Below are 21,907 nucleotides of genomic sequence, written 5' to 3' on the forward strand. Positions count from 1 at the left end.
ATTTTATTCACTTTTTATGCGGTACAAAATATTTTACAACTTAATTGTGACTTTAGGCCTATAATAGGCCTATGACTTTTGTACGTGTTTGATATTCCGTAAAAAGTAAAAAATTAAATATGATAACAAAAAACAATTGCAATAACAAAAACGGAATATTGAGTAATGCGACACATCAGAATCTTTTAAAATTTTACTTGGGATTCCTGTGGTGTAGGCCTAGCTATAACGGGCGTTAAATGCCTATCTTTGGCGCGGACGGGCCGCTGTGGTGCCTCTCAAGCACCAACTAAAAAGAAAAAGCAACGAGTAGTAACAACATCATATTTGCGGTTCAGAAAAGGACAATGAACATTAAAAATGCAATATTTGTCAACACCAAAAAAAAAAAAAAATGAAAAAATCACCAAAAACGATAAATTAAAAACATTGCATTTTTAAAGCAAAATTATGAAAATTAGTACAAAACAGAAATCGCAATTATCATGATTTATGTCTCAATTTATTCTTCATTTCATAAAACTTCCTGATTATCTGCTAAAATAATTGCTTGTCAGTTATTCTATGCTAATTTTAATTTTAATACAGAGCATGATCTTTTTTTTTTACGGAACAGGACAAAATTGTGCTTAAATAATCATGGTTTCGTTCGCGGCAACCTGTCTGTCTGTCCGCGCGCCCTGTCGCTCCTCAAACGCCGACGCGACGTCGCGGCCTTGCCGGAAGCTCTGCTGCACCATGGAAACAAGACTGCAGTAAATAAAATGGCCACACCATGTGGATAAACATCTGCAGAATGTGCACGGATAATTTTGTCATATTGCATATTTTACCTTCTCATTTTCTAACTTGACCAAACGTCACAAGTCACCGGATTATATATTCATGGAGTAATCTTCAAAAATGGACCTAAAATCCGCTGTATTTGTCTAAATCGCGATTTTCGGCAAGTTCACTTTTGTCCGCTTTTAACCATTTTTGGTCCGCCATAGCGTCTAAATGAAGCATCACTGAGGTAAGTTTTTAAGTCAAACGTTTAGATATGGCCAAAATCTAGATAGTGTTTTTCATTTTTTTAAATTAGGGCCTAGAACTTTTTTATCACCCATGATTCAAAAATTTGAACACGGGTCACACGGTTTTACTGATTTTTTGCCTATACTTTAAAAACTAAGCAAAATTTCGAAAAAATAAAAAAAACACTTTCTAGATTTATTTGTCTAAATTAATAAAATTCATGTTTTACAGTTTTTGATTTTGAAATAATTTTTTTATGGCGGACCAAAAATTTTTGGTCAAAAAAGCCGTTTTTTGTGATTTTCTCGAAAATTGTACTTTTTGACCCAAAACTGACATTTTAAATGGATTTATGAGCTCATTTCCGTTCAAAAAATGCATACTTTTATATACTTTACATAAATAGTTTTCGAGTTATGAGGTGAATAATAATGGATTATTAGTGATCCTGTGTGCCTCCTTAACACGGTTTGGAAATAATTTCTTCATATTTTTGGTGTTATCTGTCGTTTACATATCCTTCCTAAAACACCGTAAAGTGCGACTATTTCCAAACACCTAAATGTGACCATCCATCTCAAACCACTCGTAAAGTCGGGAAATTGTATTTCGAGTTACAGTCCAAAATGTTGAGCTTGTACCCAATAACTGTCCTACAAGTTTCTCATTTCAGTCCAGTCCGCACATCAATCTTTAATGCTATTGTTAAAGAGGATAATAAGCTTTATATACTTATAGTAAATAGCTTTAGTCATGACTTTTGTACTTTTTATTGATGTTACATGAACAATGTTGTGGTGGTGTGGCAAACGTCTTCGTATGTATGCATCGGTGTTTTAATATCTACATGTGTCTACAAATCTACACATATTTTATGTGGTGCGCCTGATAAAAGGCGGGATATCCAACCAACCAACCAACCAACCAACCATGGCTAAATCCTGTTCAAGTGGTGGGTTAACCAACAATTAACAATGAGAGGACATTCCCGAACCTCGTTGACTTGGTGATGATTTGAAGTGACCGCCAATTATCACAATTTAATATTTAATACCAGCGATGTAGAAAAAGAGAAATATTGTAGCACCAAAATAATGTACCCTTTTACCGAAGGAACAAAGTTGAACAAGCCATAACTCCGCTTCTGGATATCGTTTGAAGTCAAATGATATATCATTGTAAAGCTTATGATATATATTTTCTAAACACGGAAGAAAACAAAATTGACCAGGGGCCGACTTTACGAGCGTTTCGATGTGGATAGTCACAAATTAGCTAAAAATTTAGGACATGTTGCAAAACTATATTTTCTAGAATTTCATAGAATAGGCCTACTTTAAATGTAGCTTGTACCGGTTTTTTTTGTGGCATCCTTCAGAACTGAGCGGTCCGTTACCAATATAGCTCAATATTTTCGGTCAAATCTCCATTCAATTAATACGGGGAGTTGGCTAGCTATATGCCTTATCTGGGTTTGACTGCGATATGCTATATAGGCCCTACACATGCGAAACTCGCAAACGAATATCGGAATCAACTGAAATTTTCTGAATAAGCTTTTTTCAAGTTCGCGGATAGGGGGGCCTATATACTGAAAAAAGGTCATAACTCCGGGGTCATAACAGGAGGGTGATAGGATCGCGAAATACTCCTTTAATACAACGTTAAATCAAAATACTGCAGCATGTGGTAGGCCATGGGTCAAGTTTCCTTGATCTTGGGTATTGCCGGATCTGCAAGACTCAAGAACTGAAGCTGAGACCATGAAATGAATTTCATCAGAAAGTCAGCCGATCAAGACCGGCATAGCAATAATAAAAATTCCCTTTAAAAGGGAAGGCCAGCCTCAATGCAGAAGAGGTCTTGTAAATAGTTTGGGTCACCGTGAAAGGCATTTTCGCCAGCCCATAGGGCTGGTATCTAATTCTGAGATGGGATTTGTGTACACTAAAGATTAGCTAAGATTATAGCCTTCTTCTATTGGTATGAATTATTTTTTTTTACTTCTTGTGGTGGAAATGTTTTTGATATCTGCTAATTTGATTTGCAAGGAAAAGAAAGTATGTTTTGCCGTTTCAACGAACGAAAACGATTGAGTATTGCCAAAGTTATGTTTGAATTAATTATGACTTTAAAAGTTTAGGTTAGGCCTACACATATAAACATAAACTTGTTCAGCAATCAGCATATCAAAAAAAATGACATGGTCAACAATTAGTAATTAGCAGGTATCAGTGGACTACTGAGCATAGCATGATGTTTGGTTGCCTGTGAGTGCATAATTGATATGTTGATAACAGATCTAATAATGTTGTAGAATCAAAATCTTCATTATATGGACCACATTGAAGTCAAAGTAATTCTGTATCGTTTTATGGATAAAATTGACTCAAAATGTTATTGATGATATTATTGCTATCTTTAACATCAGTTTTGTCTTTTCAACGGGAAAAATCCGATGGAAAATAAAGTTTTTAGGGGCTAGCTATAATATTGAACAATATATCCCATATTTTGACATGCACTTATAGAAAATAAATAAATTATTGTCTTACTTTATAAATTATAAATACTGTAAAATGACACATAACTAGAATTGAAATTTCATAACTTGAATTGAAATTTCATCTTGAGTGTAGACTACCCCGTAGTCCACTTGCCCATTGTGCATTCTCTGGATATTTATTTAAGCTTAAAACTCTGCGGATTTAATTAATGTGTGCACAATTGATAGATTTTCACATCTGACCTGTTCAGTCACCCTACTCCCTCTGTTTGTTAGCTTCCTAAGTGTCTTGAGTGTTGATACTGCAGTTTGTCCGTTTTCATACACAATACACAGTGTTCTCACCATTGACGCGCGACCTTTACAAATAGTATTGTTAGAAGTAGCTAGAAGTATAGGTATTTGCCTAGTTAACATCACTGCGTGAAAAATAACCGGCCAATATTTACAAACTGCAGTTACTGTCCGTTTTCCTATGCACAATACACAGTGCTCTCACCATTGACGCGTGACCTCTACAAATAGTGTATGTTAGAAGTACTATTGCATTTGCCTAGTTAACATCACTGTGTGAAAAATAACCGGCCAATATTTAAAGTGTAACCCACCCTCCAAGTCGGGTTATAATAACTATTTGTGGTCTGAGAACCTGTGTTAGAAACCTTTGCTAATGTTGTCTTTCTTTGTTTAATTAACTATTTGGGATTTAACTTTGTCTTAATTAATGTCGTAGCTCTGTTTATCAATGACTTCTAATTTACATGCTGATCCATCACCAGCCATGTTAATTCCAGCATTAGTCAGGTAAATTGGATTTGAGGATTCAGATGTCTTTTAAGTATATTCAGGTGAAAAAACCACACCCTCTTAAGTAGGCATTGGCTTCCAATTTTAACATGTTTAAAGAGCTACTTAAGATTCATCTATGCATGTAGGTTTAAGATTAGACATGTTTGATACTCAAGTTGAAGTGACATTTCCAAGTAGATTAGTTGTACTTGGAAATCTGTTAAGTTTGGTTTATTGATTCTAAATAATAGGGTTTGATGAGTTTTAAGTGTTTTGTAATTTTGTAGGACTGAATCATGCAATTAGTAAGTCTCGGATAGAGTAATTGATAAGGGGTGGAATTAAATAAGTTTAGGCCTCTGTATCACTTGTGTTTTCCATTAAAGTATATGATTATAATTAACTGTAAAGTGTAAGTTTAAAGTTGGTTAAAGAGATGGTCAGTGATAGCTGATCTGATTATTAAAATATTTTGGGTTCTAAAGCACTTCCATCATAGCTTCCATCAAGGCAACATCTATCGTATCCATCTAGCTGATATCCATCCAAAGGACCAGTATATATAATAATTATCTGCATTTATATCGTGTGTTTACTGTTTTGCGTCATATTTCTTTACTTGGACTTCGCCAGAATAACGCCCCTACGACCAATTGTTGAATTTTATTTTTAAAACTTTAACTTAACCAACCAACCAGTATCACTTAAAGTGATCAGAAGTTAGAGTTTGTTACATTGGCGCCCAACCGGTGGGGCTAAGTGAGTTGTCACTTGGCGAACTGAGATATCAACATTTTGGTCAGGGCACCTACGACCCGTATTTTGGATATCCATCATGCCTGATTTACACGCACGGCTAGGACAGTTGGAGAGAGAAGTTAGATATCTTCGTCAACAGATCAACAGCAACCATTTCAACCGTCCTCGACAGCGGTCATCTATTCCACAGCAACGTGATGTTATTGCCTATCGTGTTACTGGTCACGTAAAGTGGTTTAATGTAAGGCAAGGATATGGTTTCATTACTCGCGATGATACTTGTGAAGATGTTTTTGTGTACAAACGAGGTATCGCAAAGAACAATCCAGCTAAATTGTTTCCCAGTGTTGGAGATGGTGAGGTTGTTGAGTTTGATATAATATTTGTACCTGGACGTACTCCGGAAGCAGACAATGTTACTGGACCTAATGGTGCTTGTGTGTTGGGAAGTGAACACTCCCCCAATATTGTTGCTTATGAAGATAATATCCCATCAGACTCCACTGCATTAAGTAACAGTTGCAGTAATGATGGAGACAAGAACAATGATTGTGAAGAACTGACTGACAATAACACTGGTGAAAACGGTAAGACTACTGCTGATAATCTTCATGATCAGTGTGATCACAAAAGTGTATGCGATGTTGAACCTGAAATTTGCAAGGAGAATCATAGTGAACATGATGAATGTGTAGCACCTCAAGAAAGCAGTGCAGAACTTAATGTGGTATCATGTCAGCAGTTAAACATTCATGTGGATGAACATTTAAAAAGATTAAAACTTGAAGCTGAAAACATCTCTTCAGCGCCTCACCAGTTACTCGAGAAATTTATGTTAGAATTCTTGCAATTTCAGCAAAAATATCTGCAATTTTATAGTACTATGCATGTTCATCTTGATTCTTGTGATATACCAACTTCATCAAATATGTCTAAGTCACCATGTCCACCTGAAGCTGAAGACATCTCTGCAGCGACTCGCCAGTTAGTCCAGAAATTATCAGGCGAATTCATGCAATTTTCAGAAAAATGCCTGCCATTTTATTTTTCTATGAAGGTTCATCTTGATGCATCTGACGCTGATTAGTGGCCCCATTTGAAGGTATTGTTTCAGGTACGATGATGGGAAACTTTGACAACATTGATCACATCAAGAGCTGAAGTGACTGTATGACTTTAAATTGACATGATAATGGACTATGGACTTATTGTGTGAATAAATTAAATGTCTTTAATTCAAGCATGGATTCTGAAATTGTTAAGCTATTATGATGAAGTATATTGTGGCGTTTTCATGAAGACAGTCAGTGTTTAGATTTTTTGTTTCCAATTTAACAAATACATGAGTTGGTAAGTAATTGGCATTGTTTGTTATGAAGTTGACCAAATTTATGCACAATTGGGAAAGAGTTTGATTTCTGATGTTCCTTTGATTATTATGGTAAACGTGTCTCATTATTTGTGTGATATAATCTTTTGGTATTCATTAGCGGTTATCGCATGTTGAAAATTGTAGGCCATAAGATAAAGTGAGTTTCATGTGATGTGGCACACTGTGTTAAGAGTCTTGAAATTTAGTGATTTGTGAGATATTTCACTCAGCCATATTGGTAGACATGCATCATGTTTGTCCATGTAGTGCACGACAGGACAAAACTTAGTAGATTCATGATGTTTGGTTGTGTTTTTCAAATTTTTCCTTTGATGCCATCGGAAAATATGACTGGCAGTGTTTTAGAGTTGAACTTAATTAACTTGAAGCTATTTTGTTAAATCATGTACCTGTGTGTTTAGCTAAAATCACAGTATAGAGCTTGATTTATATACATGTAGTTTGCCACATTTACTGAATGTTGTAGTTGTATAAATTGTACTCTCGAAGGAGTAGTCAATTTCGAAGCACAAAATGAGTTTGGGTTGAAATTAAAACTGTTTACAACTGCACAATTCACATTAATTTGATCAAAATAAGCATGAGTTCTTTTTAGACCGAAGCAGATGATATATGTGCATGAACTAGCTATCAGTTCATGAGATATTGATTCAAACTTTCTGCAGTAGTTGTAAATTTTGTGTGTAGTTAATTGGTGTGTTTAATTGAGAAGATTTGTTTAAAAAAAATCAATCCAGTCAAGTTTGATGTTATGATTTTTTTCTTTAAAAGAGGGGAGAATGTAACCCACCCTCCAAGTCGGGTTATAATAACTATTTGTGGTCTGAGAACCTGTGTTAGAAACCTTTGCTAATGTTGTCTTTCTTTGTTTAATTAACTATTTGGGATTTAACTTTGTCTTAATTAATGTCGTAGCTCTGTTTATCAATGACTTCTAATTTACATGCTGATCCATCACCAGCCATGATTCCAGCATTAGTCAGGTAAATTGGATTTGAGGATTCAGATGTCTTTTAAGTATATTCAGGTGAAAAAACCACACCCTCTTAAGTAGGCATTGGCTTCCAATTTTAACATGTTTAAAGAGCTACTTAAGATTCATCTATGCATGTAGGTTTAAGATTAGACATGTTTGATACTCAAGTTGAAGTGACATTTCCAAGTAGATTAGTTGTACTTGGAAATCTGTTAAGTTTGGTTTATTGATTCTAAATAATAGGGTTTGATGAGTTTTAAGTGTTTTGTAATTTGTAGGACTGAATCATGCAATTAGTAAGTCTCGGATAGAGTAATTGATAAGGGGTGGAATTAAATAAGTTTAGGCCTCTGTATCACTTGTGTTTTCCATTAAAGTATATGATTATAATTAACTGTAAAGTGTAAGTTTAAAGTTGGTTAAAGAGATGGTCAGTGAAAGCTGATCTGATTATTAAAATATTTTGGGTTCTAAAGCACTTCCATCATAGCTTCCATCAAGGCAACATCTATCGTATCCATCTAGCTGATATCCATCATAAATTAAAGGACCAGTATATATAATAATTATCTGCATTTATATCGTGTGTTTACTGTTTTGCGTCATATTTCTTTAGAATAACGCCCCTACGACCAATTGTTGAATTTTATTTTTAAAACTTTAACTTAACCAACAAACCAGTATCACTTAAAGTGATCAGAAGTTAGGCCCTTCACAATTGATTCTTAGTTTCCTGTTTCATGGTTGAAAACAAGGGATGAGGCGACTTTTAATTATTAATTATCTATTATTTTCTTTATTTTTAAGCAAGTGGTCGGAACCTACATCAACCCGTTTTCACAAGGAACATGCATTTAATTATTTTACAACTATGTTTGATTTTATACATAAGCAGGGTTCGAATTCGTTTAAAAATTTGCGTAGCAGTTTTTGGCTAATTCATCATAATCAGGATACTTCTATATATATAAAGCACTATGAAAAGTGCTATACAAATGCAAAATTGGGTAGCAGTTACTTCAAAATGTGGAGCAAACTGCTATGCGATACAGCCGAATTCGAACCCTGTACATAAGTAATGGTACAGTTATGTTCTTTGTTTATCCATCATTATAGTTGATATGATCAATAGAAGTCATTTTTAAAAGTTATTTTAAAAGAGAACATCCAAAATAAAAATAAAATAATTAAATATTTTGTAATTCTCTACTTTGGACGCGGGCGGGAAACAGGAAACTAAGAATTAATTGTAAAGGGCCTTAGAGTTTGTTACAAAAGTATTCTCCAAACTTCTAGCAAATATATTTCTCTAACATGACCTAAAATTACAGCTAGGTTAGATGTTCAGAAAGAGTCGCACTTTCGTAAAATATGAGTGAGGGCAAGGCATAGCTAGCTCATATACCACAGATAATGCGCCGTGAACCCAGATAAAGCAGACTAAACCCCAAATAAGGCGCCTTAAGGGGGGTCGATCTTTTGTGCGTAATTATAGAGGGCCAGGGGATTCACTCTATCATTAAAAAATATATTTGAAGAAGTCAAAGAGCCCTAGGAATAAAAACTGTAGTGTAATTCACGCCAGATACAATTTCTTTATACGACAAAATTAATTTTTGTAATCGATCAAAAAACAAACGTTTTATATCAATTTTAAATTTAGCCTGAATCCGTAAATATGGTACCTCTCGCCCTTTTTTAGGTCAAGGCTATTTTTACCATTATGCGGCGAACCATTGTTGAAGCTATTTCACATACATGTACAGAACATTCTGGAGAAAGAATGAGGACATATAGTATTGAAATATCTTTTGTTGATTTCGAATGATAATGTCATGAATTCGTAAATTTTAAGGTGAAATTCCTAAAACCAAAACAAAACATTGCGACGCAGATAATTCCCGACTTACGCAATTTCATCATCACATCAGTGTCTTTATTATTTGTTTGAAACCTTTCCCAAACGTTCGTGCTATTTATGCATAAAAACGGCTAATCTATCTTTACAAAACGCGTCTTTTTTAGTAAACAAAAGCCTAAAGATGGCATTATGAGATTCATCTTTTATCATTACACTCCTCTGCTCAACTGTCACGGTGGCCGAGGGGTAAAGCGCTAGACGCGTAATCGAAGGAAGTTGAGAATCGCTGGTTCGAATCCCAACGAAGCCTGTGGAAACTTTTTTTTCTTCAAAATTCATGATCGTATTCCGAAATGAGTCACTTGTCGGTAAATCATATCGTATCCTTAACCCTAAATAAGGAACATAAACCCCAAAAAAGGCATTAAACCCCCACCCCAGGTGCCTTAACTCTAGATAAGGGTTGTTAACCCCAGATAAGGGTCGTAAACTTCAGATAAGGCATCGAAACCCAAGATAAGGCGCCTTAACCCCAGATAAGAGACGTAAACTCAGATATGGCAGTCTAAACCCCAGATAAGGCGCCGTCGGGGGTTTACTTCTCTTATTTTAGGTTTATGTTCCTTATTTAGGGTTAAGGCGCCTTATTTGGGGTTGGGACTGGTTTATAGATTGCCATATCTGAGTTTACGTCTCTTATCTGGGGTTAAGGCGCCTTATCTTGGGTTTAGATGTCTTATCTGTTTACGACCCTTATCTGGGGTTAACGACCCTTATCTAGAGTTAAGGCACCTTATGTGGTGTTTAGATGCCTTATATCTTTGGTTTATGTTCCTCATTTAGGGTTAAAGCGCCTTATTTGGGGTTTGGACTGCTTTATCGGTGGTCTACGTCCCTTATCTGGGGTTACGGCGCACTATCTGGGGTTTAGATGCCTTATCTGGGTTTAGACTGCGATATGCTAAGGTTAAGGCATCTTAGCCACAGGTAAGGAACGTAAACCCAGGATAAGGCCTTCTAAACCACAGGTAAGGCGCCTTATCCCTAGATAAGGGATGTAAACTCAAGATAAGGCAGTTTAAACCCCATATATGGGACATGAACCCCAGATAAGGCGGAAATGACACTTATGCTTCTGCTCTCATTCAAAAATCACATTTAGGCCTACGCTCTACCAAATAGGGGCCATCTTGGATTTCTGGGCAAAAATTATGTTATAACGTCAAATTAATGTCAGATTCGGATTTCTTGGGGTCGACTTACCGGAAAAAGTGTCTTTGTACACGATTTTTTAGGTAATCTGGCTCAAAACTTATTTTTTTCAAGATGGCACCGGCAGCCACCATCTTGGATTTCTGGGTAAATATGACTTCGTGTAATGTCAAAGTAATGTCAAATTTGAAATCCTTGTGGTCCTCTTGTTCAAAACTAAATTTTTCAAGAAGGTGCCGGGCCACCATCTTGGATTTCTGGGTGAAAATGATGCCGTAATGTCAAACTAATGTCAGAATCGGAATCCTTGTACTCGACATATCCGAAAAAGTGTCTTTGTACATGATTATAGGTGCTCTGGTTCAAAACTTAAATTTTCAAAATGGTGGCGGCGGCCATTTTCGATTTTGGCCTCTAGCGAAAAATGCCGGGATTTTCGCGAGGGACATGGTGGCTATTTTTTTTCTAAATGGTCCATAGAAGTCGAATCAATCGTCAAACCTTACTAGCCAGAGAACTAATTTCATGGTTTTAGCAAAAATACAGAACAGAAGGAGCTAGAAGGAAAACGGTCGTGGGCAGCGGGGGATGATGGGCGTCAATCCCGGAGGGGGTGCGTCCCCCTGATTTTGGGAGGGGGGGTGCGGACACAATATCAAATGCCCCCCCACACACACACGTTTTGGCAAATACTGATCTTGTCTAAGTAGATTTATTGTAAAAATACAGGCAATATTATTCGCTTTTAATACCTTATACACCCTGCTTCGTCGCGGGGCAGATTTTATAAAACTTGAGTCCCCCACTATTCGGATTGACGCCATTGGTGGGCAGTATACAATAATATTACAAATAGGTCAAAACTGACGACAGGTGGTGTATGACGTGCAGTCCCTAAATTCAGTAAATTTTCATCGTCAACCGTGTAATTGAATGGGATTATTTTGAAATTTTAAAACGCTTGAAATATCACAAAAAAATAGGCCTATGTTGATAAATAATATAATTACAAGCTAAAACCGTTGGGGTTCGATAATAAACCCCACAAAACTACCTAGGCCTACATGGAAAATGCCATACGGCCGGGCGGTTTCACGAGTTGCCGGCTCGATCATGTCATCCGCCGCCTGACTGACGAGTAAGTTTCAAGAGGGTAACCTCCCCCTCTTCAACGCTTTTTGGTATGCTTTGGTGGGCGGCAGGGAGAGGCTTTGCCAGGGCGGCAAAATCTCTACACAGCAAAAACACTGTTTAAAATGTCGCTGTTTAAAACGATGTTGTTCAAACTTTGAACATAACAACATTGTTTAAAAGACAGTCCTTGAATTTTAAACAGTGTGTGTTTAATTCATGAATAATACCAAAAAAGGAACTTTTAAACAACGTTGTTTAAAAAGATCGAATTTTGCAAAAGAGGGGTTTCCTTCCTTGAAATCAGGGTCAGATTCATCATGGCGGATGATTATGTGATTGACTTGCTCCAAAAGTGGGAAATGCCCCCTGACCTAATTGATACATTCAGAGGTAAGTGTTTGGTTTAAATATTGTTTGATGTGATAGAGTATTTTATGAACACACAGTTGTGTGCTGTAGGCCTACATGCTAAATGATGCAAGCTGTGCAGTAGTAGGCCTATGCAGCCGTGACAAGTAGCCTACAGTGTGAGTGTAAGCTTAACCACATCAAACCGTAATATTTAAACCAAACACTTGCCTCTGAATGTATCACATTCACACTGCTCATGCACAGATGCATGGGGCTGATGTGCATGTCTTACAGTCAGTTCTTCTTGCCCATTCTCCCAAGTAAATTGATTTCAACAAACAAAAAATGTTTAAAACTTTTAAACAACAAGTTTAAACAACTAGGCCTATGTATGTTTAAACAATTGTTTTAAACAACAGCCATAAACAGCTTTAAACAACTGTTTGTTTTAAACATTTGTTGTTTAAAATACTTTAAACAATTGTGTAGGCCTACATTTAAACAACTAAAGTTAAACAACCCAGATGTTTAAAAACTGTTGTTTAAAATTTTTTTAAATTTTAAACAATTGGATGTTTAAAGTTTAAACAACCCAAGGTTGTTTAAACTTTAAACAGAAGTTGTTAGAGTTACCGGCGTAAACAGCGTTGTTTAAAATATTTTTTACTGTGTAGAGGAACGGCCCTGCCGATTGGACACAAATTTAACAATTAACCATGTTAACTGTAGTTCATAAAGTAGGGGAGAGCGGGGAGTGTTCGCCCTATTTTTTCTGACCAGCCTAGCGATTTCAATTTTAAGGTTAGGGATGACCTGATTAGCCCATGTGAAAGCCCTATGTCTTAGCTATTTACGACCACAATCCCAGAACTATAGACCTTACAATAGCAACAGGATAGACCAAACAAAAAAGTTTTGCAAAGTGGCGAACATTCGTAGGTTCGCCGATATGGTGGGGTAAGTTCACCCTAATCACAAAAAAGGTTTAAACATTGTATAACAATAACATATTTTAATACGTTTTATACAATGTTTAAATGCAAACATTTAGCAAGAGTACGGTATAGGGGAAGGTGGGGCATAACGGAACACTTAACTTTGAGGATGCTCTGTGACGTCACCATAAGTAATATGACTGTAAAAAGTATATGTTCAGTTGAAGTTTGTATTTACCTTTAATATACCAGTAACCAATATAACTTGAATCTTACAATTTTTTATAAAAATGAAGAAATATTTTCAAAAAAAAAATTCCGTTTTGCCCCACTATCGGGGCAAAACGGAACCCCCCTATGGGGCAAAACGGCACCCTGGGTGCAAACTTATATCAGTTGTTCCATCGGTAGACCCTAGGCCTAGTTATATGTAGGCCTATATTCAGTTACAATATTAAGTGGGCCTACCATCTCTGTGGAGTGAGTGGTTAACTTCTTATAGGCCTAGTAGGCCTATAATATGTATGACCAATATTTGATTAGAAAGAAATATTCAGTAGGCCTACCATCTCTGTGGAGTAAGTTATATGTCTATGTTTCAGCGAAGTGTTTACCATGTTCGAGTAGGCCCCTGATAACGCCTACATTTCCTTGAGTGAAGACAACTTATGTCCCATTGGGGCAAAACGGAACCCATCTGTGGGACAAAACGCCCGGGGCAAAACGGAACCCTGTTCCGTTATGCCCCACACCTAGGGTTCCGTTTTGCCCCATACCCGATTTTTTAGAAATAGGTTGCATGCCTAATACATCGTAGCATATAGGCCATGCACTCATGGCTAGTACCTTCGTGTTTACAATATACACAATTATTTGGGAATCTGATATTAATGAAGTAAAATTTCAGCGCATTAAACATCTACATATCTTACACCAGACGGGTAGTAATTTTTTGACTCGATCTTGCTCGAATGTCAGTGGATTGTTTCAGATAAAATTTTTGTTGTAAATCCTCATAGCCATACTTGTGTTCCTCAATATAATTTGCATAGGCGGCAGTATTGCCAAGGCCTATTTTTCCAGGTGGTTCCGTTTTGCCCCGGGGGTCCGTTATGCCCCACCTTCCCCTACAGGGCATTCATTTTTTTCTGGGGAGTCATGAATTCTTTTTAGTGCCCAGTGTTAGTGACGGTGATTTTTGAAGCAAAACGTCGGTAGATAATACTGTTTCGACAATTCCAAGATTCTGAACAAACTTTTTTTTTTTTTTTTTAGCTTTCTTTCTTTCTTTTTATAGGCCTATGTTGGTTGTATGAATACATTCATGAGCAATCAAGTTCTGTACCTGTCTGGACGCCTGAAAATTTATTGTTAGACTGCCCTCTAGAGATAAAAAGGCAGTTTATTATTCATTATTAATTATCGGAAATATTCGGAAAATCTGCGTGTGTGGTGTATTTCTGCCTTTTTCATGTGATATGTCCGAATTTTTGGGACGGATTGCTTAAGTTACATTTACCAATTTGTTTTGCTGTATGTCTAGCGAAGGTAAGTTGATATGAAAGAGTAAATTTTGTCTTCTAATTAATTCTCGGCAATCTCCGGAGGGTGATAAAACATAGTTGCGTTTGCAAAAATTTTAATATTCAAAATGGCCGACGCAATTGCAAAGGATCTGGAAGAAAAGCAAGGTATGGCTAGTTTTACATATTCATATTTTTAATTTTAGCATAATTTATATTCATTTTATTGGCTAGAAATATAGATTTTATATTTGATGGACGAAGTAAACATTATTCATGATGTATCCCCTTAAAAAACATGGGAAAAACTGCTACATTTTGCGAAATGCTTGGGGGAGTTTATTGTTTGATTTGCTTTGGCGTGGGCAAGCGAATCGAGGGGACCTGCTCGATCGGCTGTATACGGTATTTGCCTGGTCAACAATGACCGCACGTACCTGTAACGCCAAGTGAAGGTGATTTCTGAAGATATTTCACCTGTCCTTTAATATTCTGCATCTAATCAAAACGTGTTTCCAAAAAATCATGATTTGCACCAGCTGCTGAAACGAATTTGCAACAAATTTGTGAACTTTTGTGTCCCATTTCCTATCATGTATCAATCAACATCAGACATGATGAATGTTTTCTTGAGTTGCCGATATCATAATTCATATTGTGCATACAGTGTACTGGACAGTGCAGTGCTGCACTGCCAATGCCATGACTGCAGCGATCATGATGAGTGTCAGTGTGTAAATCTGCTGCTGGTGTGTCACGCCAGTCCTGCTCTTGCATGCTTGTGATCAACTTTAAAGAAGTTATTTTGAAATTAAAAAAAGCTAATTTATGTCATTTTTTTTAAACACCATTACAAGCAGGAGAAAGTTGTTGTTTTTTAATGTGGAATCATGGATTCAATTTTTTTTAACATGTTTAAAGGGGTATTTTGTGATCCACAGGCACAGCCTTTTAAATGCTCTCATACTCGCATGCTCGAGAACTCTAGTCTATGGCTAGACTTCTCGAGCAAGCCCTCATCCACCCACTTTTCTAAAAAGTTGAGATAACTGGCAATGACAGTCTGATCATGGCATTGGTAACCTCAGGCTAATACGGTACTTGTAATGGTAATTAATATAATAACTCGTCAATGACAGTGTACCGGTACTTTTTTTTTGGTTTATTTATGGTACCGTATAAATGTATACATTTTTATGTAGAATTTTAATAATAAAAAAGTAGTAATTTATAAACTCGATGTTTTGAAAGTCTCTGTTATTTAATTGTATCCTGTTGTACTTTACTGTCTTCCATGTGGTTTGTTACAAATATACATACTAACTACTAGGCTCTAAAAACATGTTAAATTTAAATTTTATCTTGCCAATTGATTATTTGAAGACCCCCCAAAAAAAAAAAAACCCAAAAAAAAAACCAACAACACTATATGTGACCCGGCAGCACAAATGAGCCGTTAATTCCCTAAATTGTATTCTGAGTTATGGTGTAAAATGTGTACGAAGGTCGTATTCATCGGTAACTTAAGCTGGCCGGACATCTGAACCATTTTGATAGGCAAAAACTATTATCAATAATCCTATTGTTGAAGTGGATAATAAGCTTCTACATGTACCTTAGTTGGCTATAGAACTTTTAATAGCTCTGGTCTATGTTTGCTTTTGCTAAATCCTGTTCAAGTGGTGGGTTACCAGGCATTGTATTTTGTACAGGTATAACCAACAATTAACAATGAGAGAACTTTCTTAAACCTTGTTGACTTGGGGATGATTTGAAATGACCGCCAATTATGACTGTTTGATATTTATTGCCAGCAATGTGGAAAAAGAGACACATGTAAAAACGTAAAAAGCTATAATTTTGTTGAAGGAGCAAAGTTTAACAAACCATAACCCCGCTTCTGGATATCGTTTGAAGTCAAATGATATACCATTTTTAAGTTTATGATGTTTATTTTTTAAACACGAAATAAAACAAAATTGACCGGGGAGGAATTTACGGCTCATTCGCCGTGGACGGTCACATATGTGATGTTTCATGTCAAAAGGAGACACTTTTGGACAGGTTATCAATTTTGAGGTTTTTACATATCTTAAATATAGAGATATTTTGCTCCACAACGCCTTTTTCCCCAATGAAATTGGACTTGGCGGATTTCTTTTAGAATACCCTACCACTGTAGATTTTCAATGGGGGTCTTTTATGAACGACCCATACACATACACTGTGAATGTCAAAAATGGTAGGGTATTCTAAAAGATAGCCGATATTTAGTTCATATTAAGAGCCAATCTACCCATCTGTGATACAAAAAAAAATAGAATTTTCTCTAAAAAATAATTTTGGTACATATTAGCACCAACAACTCACATGTAAAATATGAGCGTGCACAGCGCCTCGTTCAGCTTAAAAAATTCTTGAAATTTCAGCCTCTCTGAGCCTTAGTTGCAAATGGTAAACTTTGGAGGTGCATAACATCGTATGCGCCATCATCATCCCAACCTGCATTTTGCATTTTTTAAAGTACCAAATGGTTACATTACAAAAACCAAGAAAAAAAAATTGGGATCTTGATGGCGCACAAAATCAGCAAATCCAATGATTTGATGAAAAGCGCCCTCGTGCAAACTTCAAAGCATCATAACGGGCTGCGCCATCAAGATCCCAAGTCCGAACAAGTTTGAAATTAAAGACCTCCATGGCAAGTTTCATTTTTCAGCAAAAATTTTGGGATTTCGTTGGCACCCGAGTTAACAGAGGTCAAAGGTCAAAATTTCCTATTTTCGCACATATTTGCACGCCTGTATTATTGCGCGCCAACGTCACCCGACTCTCCGAATAGCATTTCATCAAAGAAGAAGTAATTCTCTGCAAGAACTGAAAAAAATTAGCTTGGGATCTCTTGATCTTCATATTTTTCTGATTTTTTGAAAATGAACTTAGCCTCATTTTGGAGGTCAATTTGACCTCTTTTTCCCACTCGCTGCACAATGTGGGCTTTTTACTGCATCACAAAAAGATGCGCCAACAAGATCCCAATTTTATTAGTCATCATCTAGCTTCTTTGGCGACCAGTAGATAAAACACAAGCAACAGCTAATTGGGATCATGTGGGCGCACTAATATAAAAGAGGTCAAAGGTCAAGCTTTGTGCCAAAGTGATGCATATTTGCCTATGTGCAGCACGAAAGTGGAACTTTGACCCGCAATAAAAATGTAAGCCAACAAGATCCCATCTTACTTTTTGGATGATTGGATAAAGGGGCTTATGTATAACTGATAACAAGTAAAAAAAAGTGGGATCACGTGGGCGCACTAATTCAATAGAGGTCAAAGTTCATACTTTGTGCCGAATTGGCATTATTTTGCCTATGTGCAGCACAAAAGTGGAACTTTGACCATAATAAAATGTATGCGCTAACAAGATCCCATCTTACTTTTTGGATGATTGGATAAAGGGGCTTATGTATAACTAATAACAAGTAAAAAAAAGTGGGATCATGTGGGCACTAATTCAATAGAGGTCAAAGTTCATACTTTGTGCCAATTTTTTTTTCAATGGGGATCACCAGACATGTCTCATAGAAACTTGTGTGAGTGCATTTCAGATGATGCTGAGTCCATCATGGTAGTTGGTGAGAGTAAAAAAAATTTTTGTCAAAATACTTAGTCATATTTTGCAAAATTTGAGTGAAAGGTTGCTGAATTTGGCAACTTTAGGCTAAAAATCGTTTAATTTTGTATGAAGTATGAACTTTGACCTCTATTGAATTAGTGCGCCCACATGATCCCACTTTTTTTTTACTTGTTTTCAGTTATACATAAACCCCTTTATCCAATCATCCAAAAAGTAAGATGGGATTTTTGCTGAAAAATGAAACTTGCCATGGAGGTCTTTAATTTCAAACTTGTTCGGACTTGGGATCTTGATGGCGCAGCCCGTTATGATGCTTTGAAGTTTGCACGAGGGCGCTTTTCATCAAATCATTGGATTTGCTGATTTTGTGCGCCATCAAGATCCCAATTTTTTTTTCTTGGTTTTTGTAATGTAACCATTTGGTACTTTAAAAAAAATGCAAAATGCAGGTTGGGATGATGATGGCGCACAATGTTATGCACCACCAAAGTTTACCATTTGCAAGTAAGGCTCAGAGAGGCTGAAATTTCAAGAATTTTTTCAAGCTGAATGAGGGCGCTGTGCACGCTCATATTTTACATGTGAGTTGTTGGTGCTAATATGTACCAAAATTATTTTTTAGAGAAAATTCTATTTTTTTTTTTATCACAACCCCCTGATTTGGGTACATAATAAGGGAGACTGGCTCTTAAGTTATGGTATTATAAAATTGGAAATTGATCGGTCTTTAAAAACAATATTGACAATGTTGAGAGTAGGAAATACCTTGAAAAATGTCTCAAAAATACAAGATGCCAATTACATTCTGGTCTGAAACTATCAGACAATATTTGTAACATTAATAACATCACAAATTCGCAACAAAGCCAAATTGTGAAAAAATCACCCGGCAGATTTTTGGCTACATGTATTTCTCCATTTACGATCCTGCCCAAAAGTGTCTCCTTTTGATATGACAGTAATGACGCGTCACATTTTTAAACAATTTTTTTCAAAATGCTCTTCACTTTTTTCAAACCCATAAAAAAAATGGGTCAAACTAACTTTTCTGACTGGTGATGAAGGGGGCGACAAAATTTACCTTTTTTTGGAGCTCCCTACTTAGGGGAGAAGCGGCCACAGCCACAGTACATGACTGTCCGCCCCCAGGGGTAGCGTCAACCCCCGATCGGGGGTGAATGACCCCCTAAATTTAAAATATATTAATTTTTCACCCTCCATATATTGGGAATGTGCAAGCTCGGGGGTGAACTCTGACCCTCTACTTTTGGACCTTACTCCTACCCCTGACTACATTTAATTTTCACCCAATGTATTTCGATTTTCTGCAAGCTCGGAAGTGAAAAACACGGGAAAACAACCCCAACTTTCGGGCCTTAATGCTACCCCTGCCCCCCCCCCTTTGATGAAGGGGTGACAAAATGTATACCTTGTTGCAGCCCCCTACTAGGGGAGAAGCGGCCTCAGTACACCACTGCCCAGTCCCCCCTCCCCTGTGTAGTGTTCAGATGTTTGAAACATTGCTTCTGGGTTACACATCGCCAGAGAAGATGAGAAAAGAGGAGATCGCTCGAACATAATAATCCGATTACCCACAGTTAACCTCCATTCACTTTTCTTTGTTTGGGGTACTTAAAACACCACTTGAAACTTCCTTTGTGGTAATCTGTTCATCCGCCACACGCTCGTCTGATTTGGTAGTTCTCTCTAGTGGAGAAAATATTCCACACACGGAAGTACATCGTTAAAGTCCCAATTTTGCAGTCAAATCATGCTTTTTTCTTTAAAAAAAAATTATACTAACCAGGGTGACCATGATTTTTAAACGAGTGAAAAAGCATTATATATATCATAACTCCCATTAAAAAAATCAAAAAATTGTTAAGTTATGGAAAGTCAAGCATAATTAATTTTCCAATCAAATTAATATAAGGTCAAAGGAAAAGAAATTTAAATGATAACTATTTGAATATTTATGGCAGTTTACGGAAACTTAAAACCAGTGTAATCAGTAATTCAAACTCGTGTCAGTTTCTCCATATACTCCCGTTTTGTGTCCAAACGTGTCCAAAAATGCTATTTGGATCCAAAATGCGGGTCTTTTTCACAGGGATCTCGGGTCAAATTTAGCAGCCAGTCATGCCAAACAATACAGAAATTATATTTCGCGGTCAACTGACGTAACAAATTGATATCCGGGCATGCGCCGTTTAGAGCTAGACAGTCGTGACTCATAAAGCCACTTATCGTATTAGTTGATCAATCGGATTAGATCATTGTTTCCATCAATAGGCGGATGCACACATTATTTATTTGATGTGGGCAGCGAGCGACCTCCTCTTTTATCATCTTCTCTGCACATCGCATACCATTGAAGAAGAGATTTTCTGGTTTTAGGAAAGAATTCTTGTGTACACTAGGAATATTGCAGACAAGCATGAAGGTCTGCACAAATTCTGCAGGTGTTAAACTACAGGACTTGGTCCAAGTCTACAAATCACCTGTAATATAATGATATTCACATCTTGTACTTTTAACAAGACCTTGCTCATGAATGCATGCAATCCTGTATTGTGTGGGCCCAGCCAGGCAAGGGGTCATTTACATAATGGTTTATTCTGGTACAGCAGTATAATAGAGAGAGCCTTATCTTGTTTGTATAGTGTGCATAGGGCTATGGCTATGCATGCATTCCTTGCATGTAATGCATATTGTATTAAGCTGTGCTATGGTTCCCCCTAGAGGCCACCTGTACAGCGCTGCATAGTGGAATTAATGAATATCAGCGGCTGCCAGCCAATGATGAATATCCATGGAGAAAAACCTGAGATGAAATTCATGAGATAACTTTTTGTTTTGTTATTTTATATAAAGTTTAAAAGTTGCTTGTTGGATTTTGAGTTGGGAGACCCAAGAGGTTTTAACTGGTTAAATCCGATGCACATTGATTCCGAGTATTGAGAAAAAATGCGCACAACTTACAGAGAAACTTACCTGTTGTATATAAATTTGTGTTATTGAACTTTTTGACATCTAGAATTCTAGATCGATCATTGAATACTGATGTGTGCATAAAAACTGGACTAAGATTTGTAATTTTAAATTTAATTCTTTCAGTTGGTAAGTTAGTTTCTGTGCACAAACAGTGAAACAAGCTATAAATCTCATCTGCTATTAAGGGAACTGGAATGAGCGTTTTGAGCGTTTCGACAGCATTTTTTGTGGGACATGGGAGCACATCAGACCTATCAAATTGCATTCTGAATACGAAGAATGTCTTTCTGATATCAAATAATTTTCATTTTATGAAATTCACGATATAATACAAATTTTATGACAAAATTTTCAATTGATCGTCGGCTTTTCATCCCACCTACATACACTTTAGGTAGAAATCATCAGATTTATTAAGTTTACTTCGAGTACTGTTAAATATCAAAAATATCAATTTTTAATGATTTGCCATAAAATGTGTATTACATTGCGAATTTCAAAATTTGATATCAGAAGGCCATTCTTCGTATTTAGAATGCAATTCGATATGTCTGATGTGCTCTAATGTCCCATAATAAATACTGTCCAAACGTTCATACCCCTTCCCTTAATATGAGATGAGAAATTCACTTCTGGGTTTAGAGCCCCTAACATTGTTAAATTCAAAACTTGTTGCACTAGTTGTTTGCATTTTGGATTTGAGCAAATCAATATTAAATATGCAAAAGAGTGCACTTTAGAATGATATTCTTTTCTTACCTCCAGAAAAGCTTTGGCGACATTCTTTTCAAGCAGAGTCGCTCAGTCGGGATGGGTTTTT

General features: G+C 36.5%; 2 protein-coding genes across 2 annotated transcripts in view; both read left to right on the forward strand.

Moving 5' to 3' along the window:
* The first annotated feature begins 4,147 nt into the window (after positions 1 to 4,147).
* LOC140144229 (uncharacterized) lies at positions 4,148 to 8,516 on the forward strand. Its single transcript, XM_072166046.1, has one exon. The coding sequence runs from the start codon at positions 5,148 to 5,150 to the stop codon at positions 6,156 to 6,158; it is 1,011 nt and encodes a 336-aa protein (XP_072022147.1). The 5' UTR covers positions 4,148 to 5,147; the 3' UTR covers positions 6,159 to 8,516.
* A 5,846-nt stretch (positions 8,517 to 14,362) lies between these two features.
* Positions 14,363 to 21,907, forward strand: part of LOC140144217 (uncharacterized) — an 86,240-nt gene continuing 78,695 nt past the window's right edge. Inside the window, exon 1 of the mRNA XM_072166033.1 lies at positions 14,363 to 14,481. Coding sequence (XP_072022134.1) covers positions 14,469 to 14,481 — 13 coding nt within the window. The 5' untranslated portion in view covers positions 14,363 to 14,468. The remainder of the gene's footprint in view (positions 14,482 to 21,907) is intronic.

The sequence above is a fragment of the Amphiura filiformis genome, unplaced genomic scaffold (genome assembly GCF_039555335.1).
Source record: "Amphiura filiformis unplaced genomic scaffold, Afil_fr2py scaffold_45, whole genome shotgun sequence".
NCBI lineage: Eukaryota > Metazoa > Echinodermata > Ophiuroidea > Amphilepidida > Amphiuridae > Amphiura > Amphiura filiformis.

What these genes read in the sequence shown, in the direction of transcription:
- LOC140144229 (XM_072166046.1), top strand. Translation starts at nt 5,148, where the DNA reads ATGCCTGATTTACACGCACGGCTAGGACAGTTGGAGAGAGAAGTTAGA.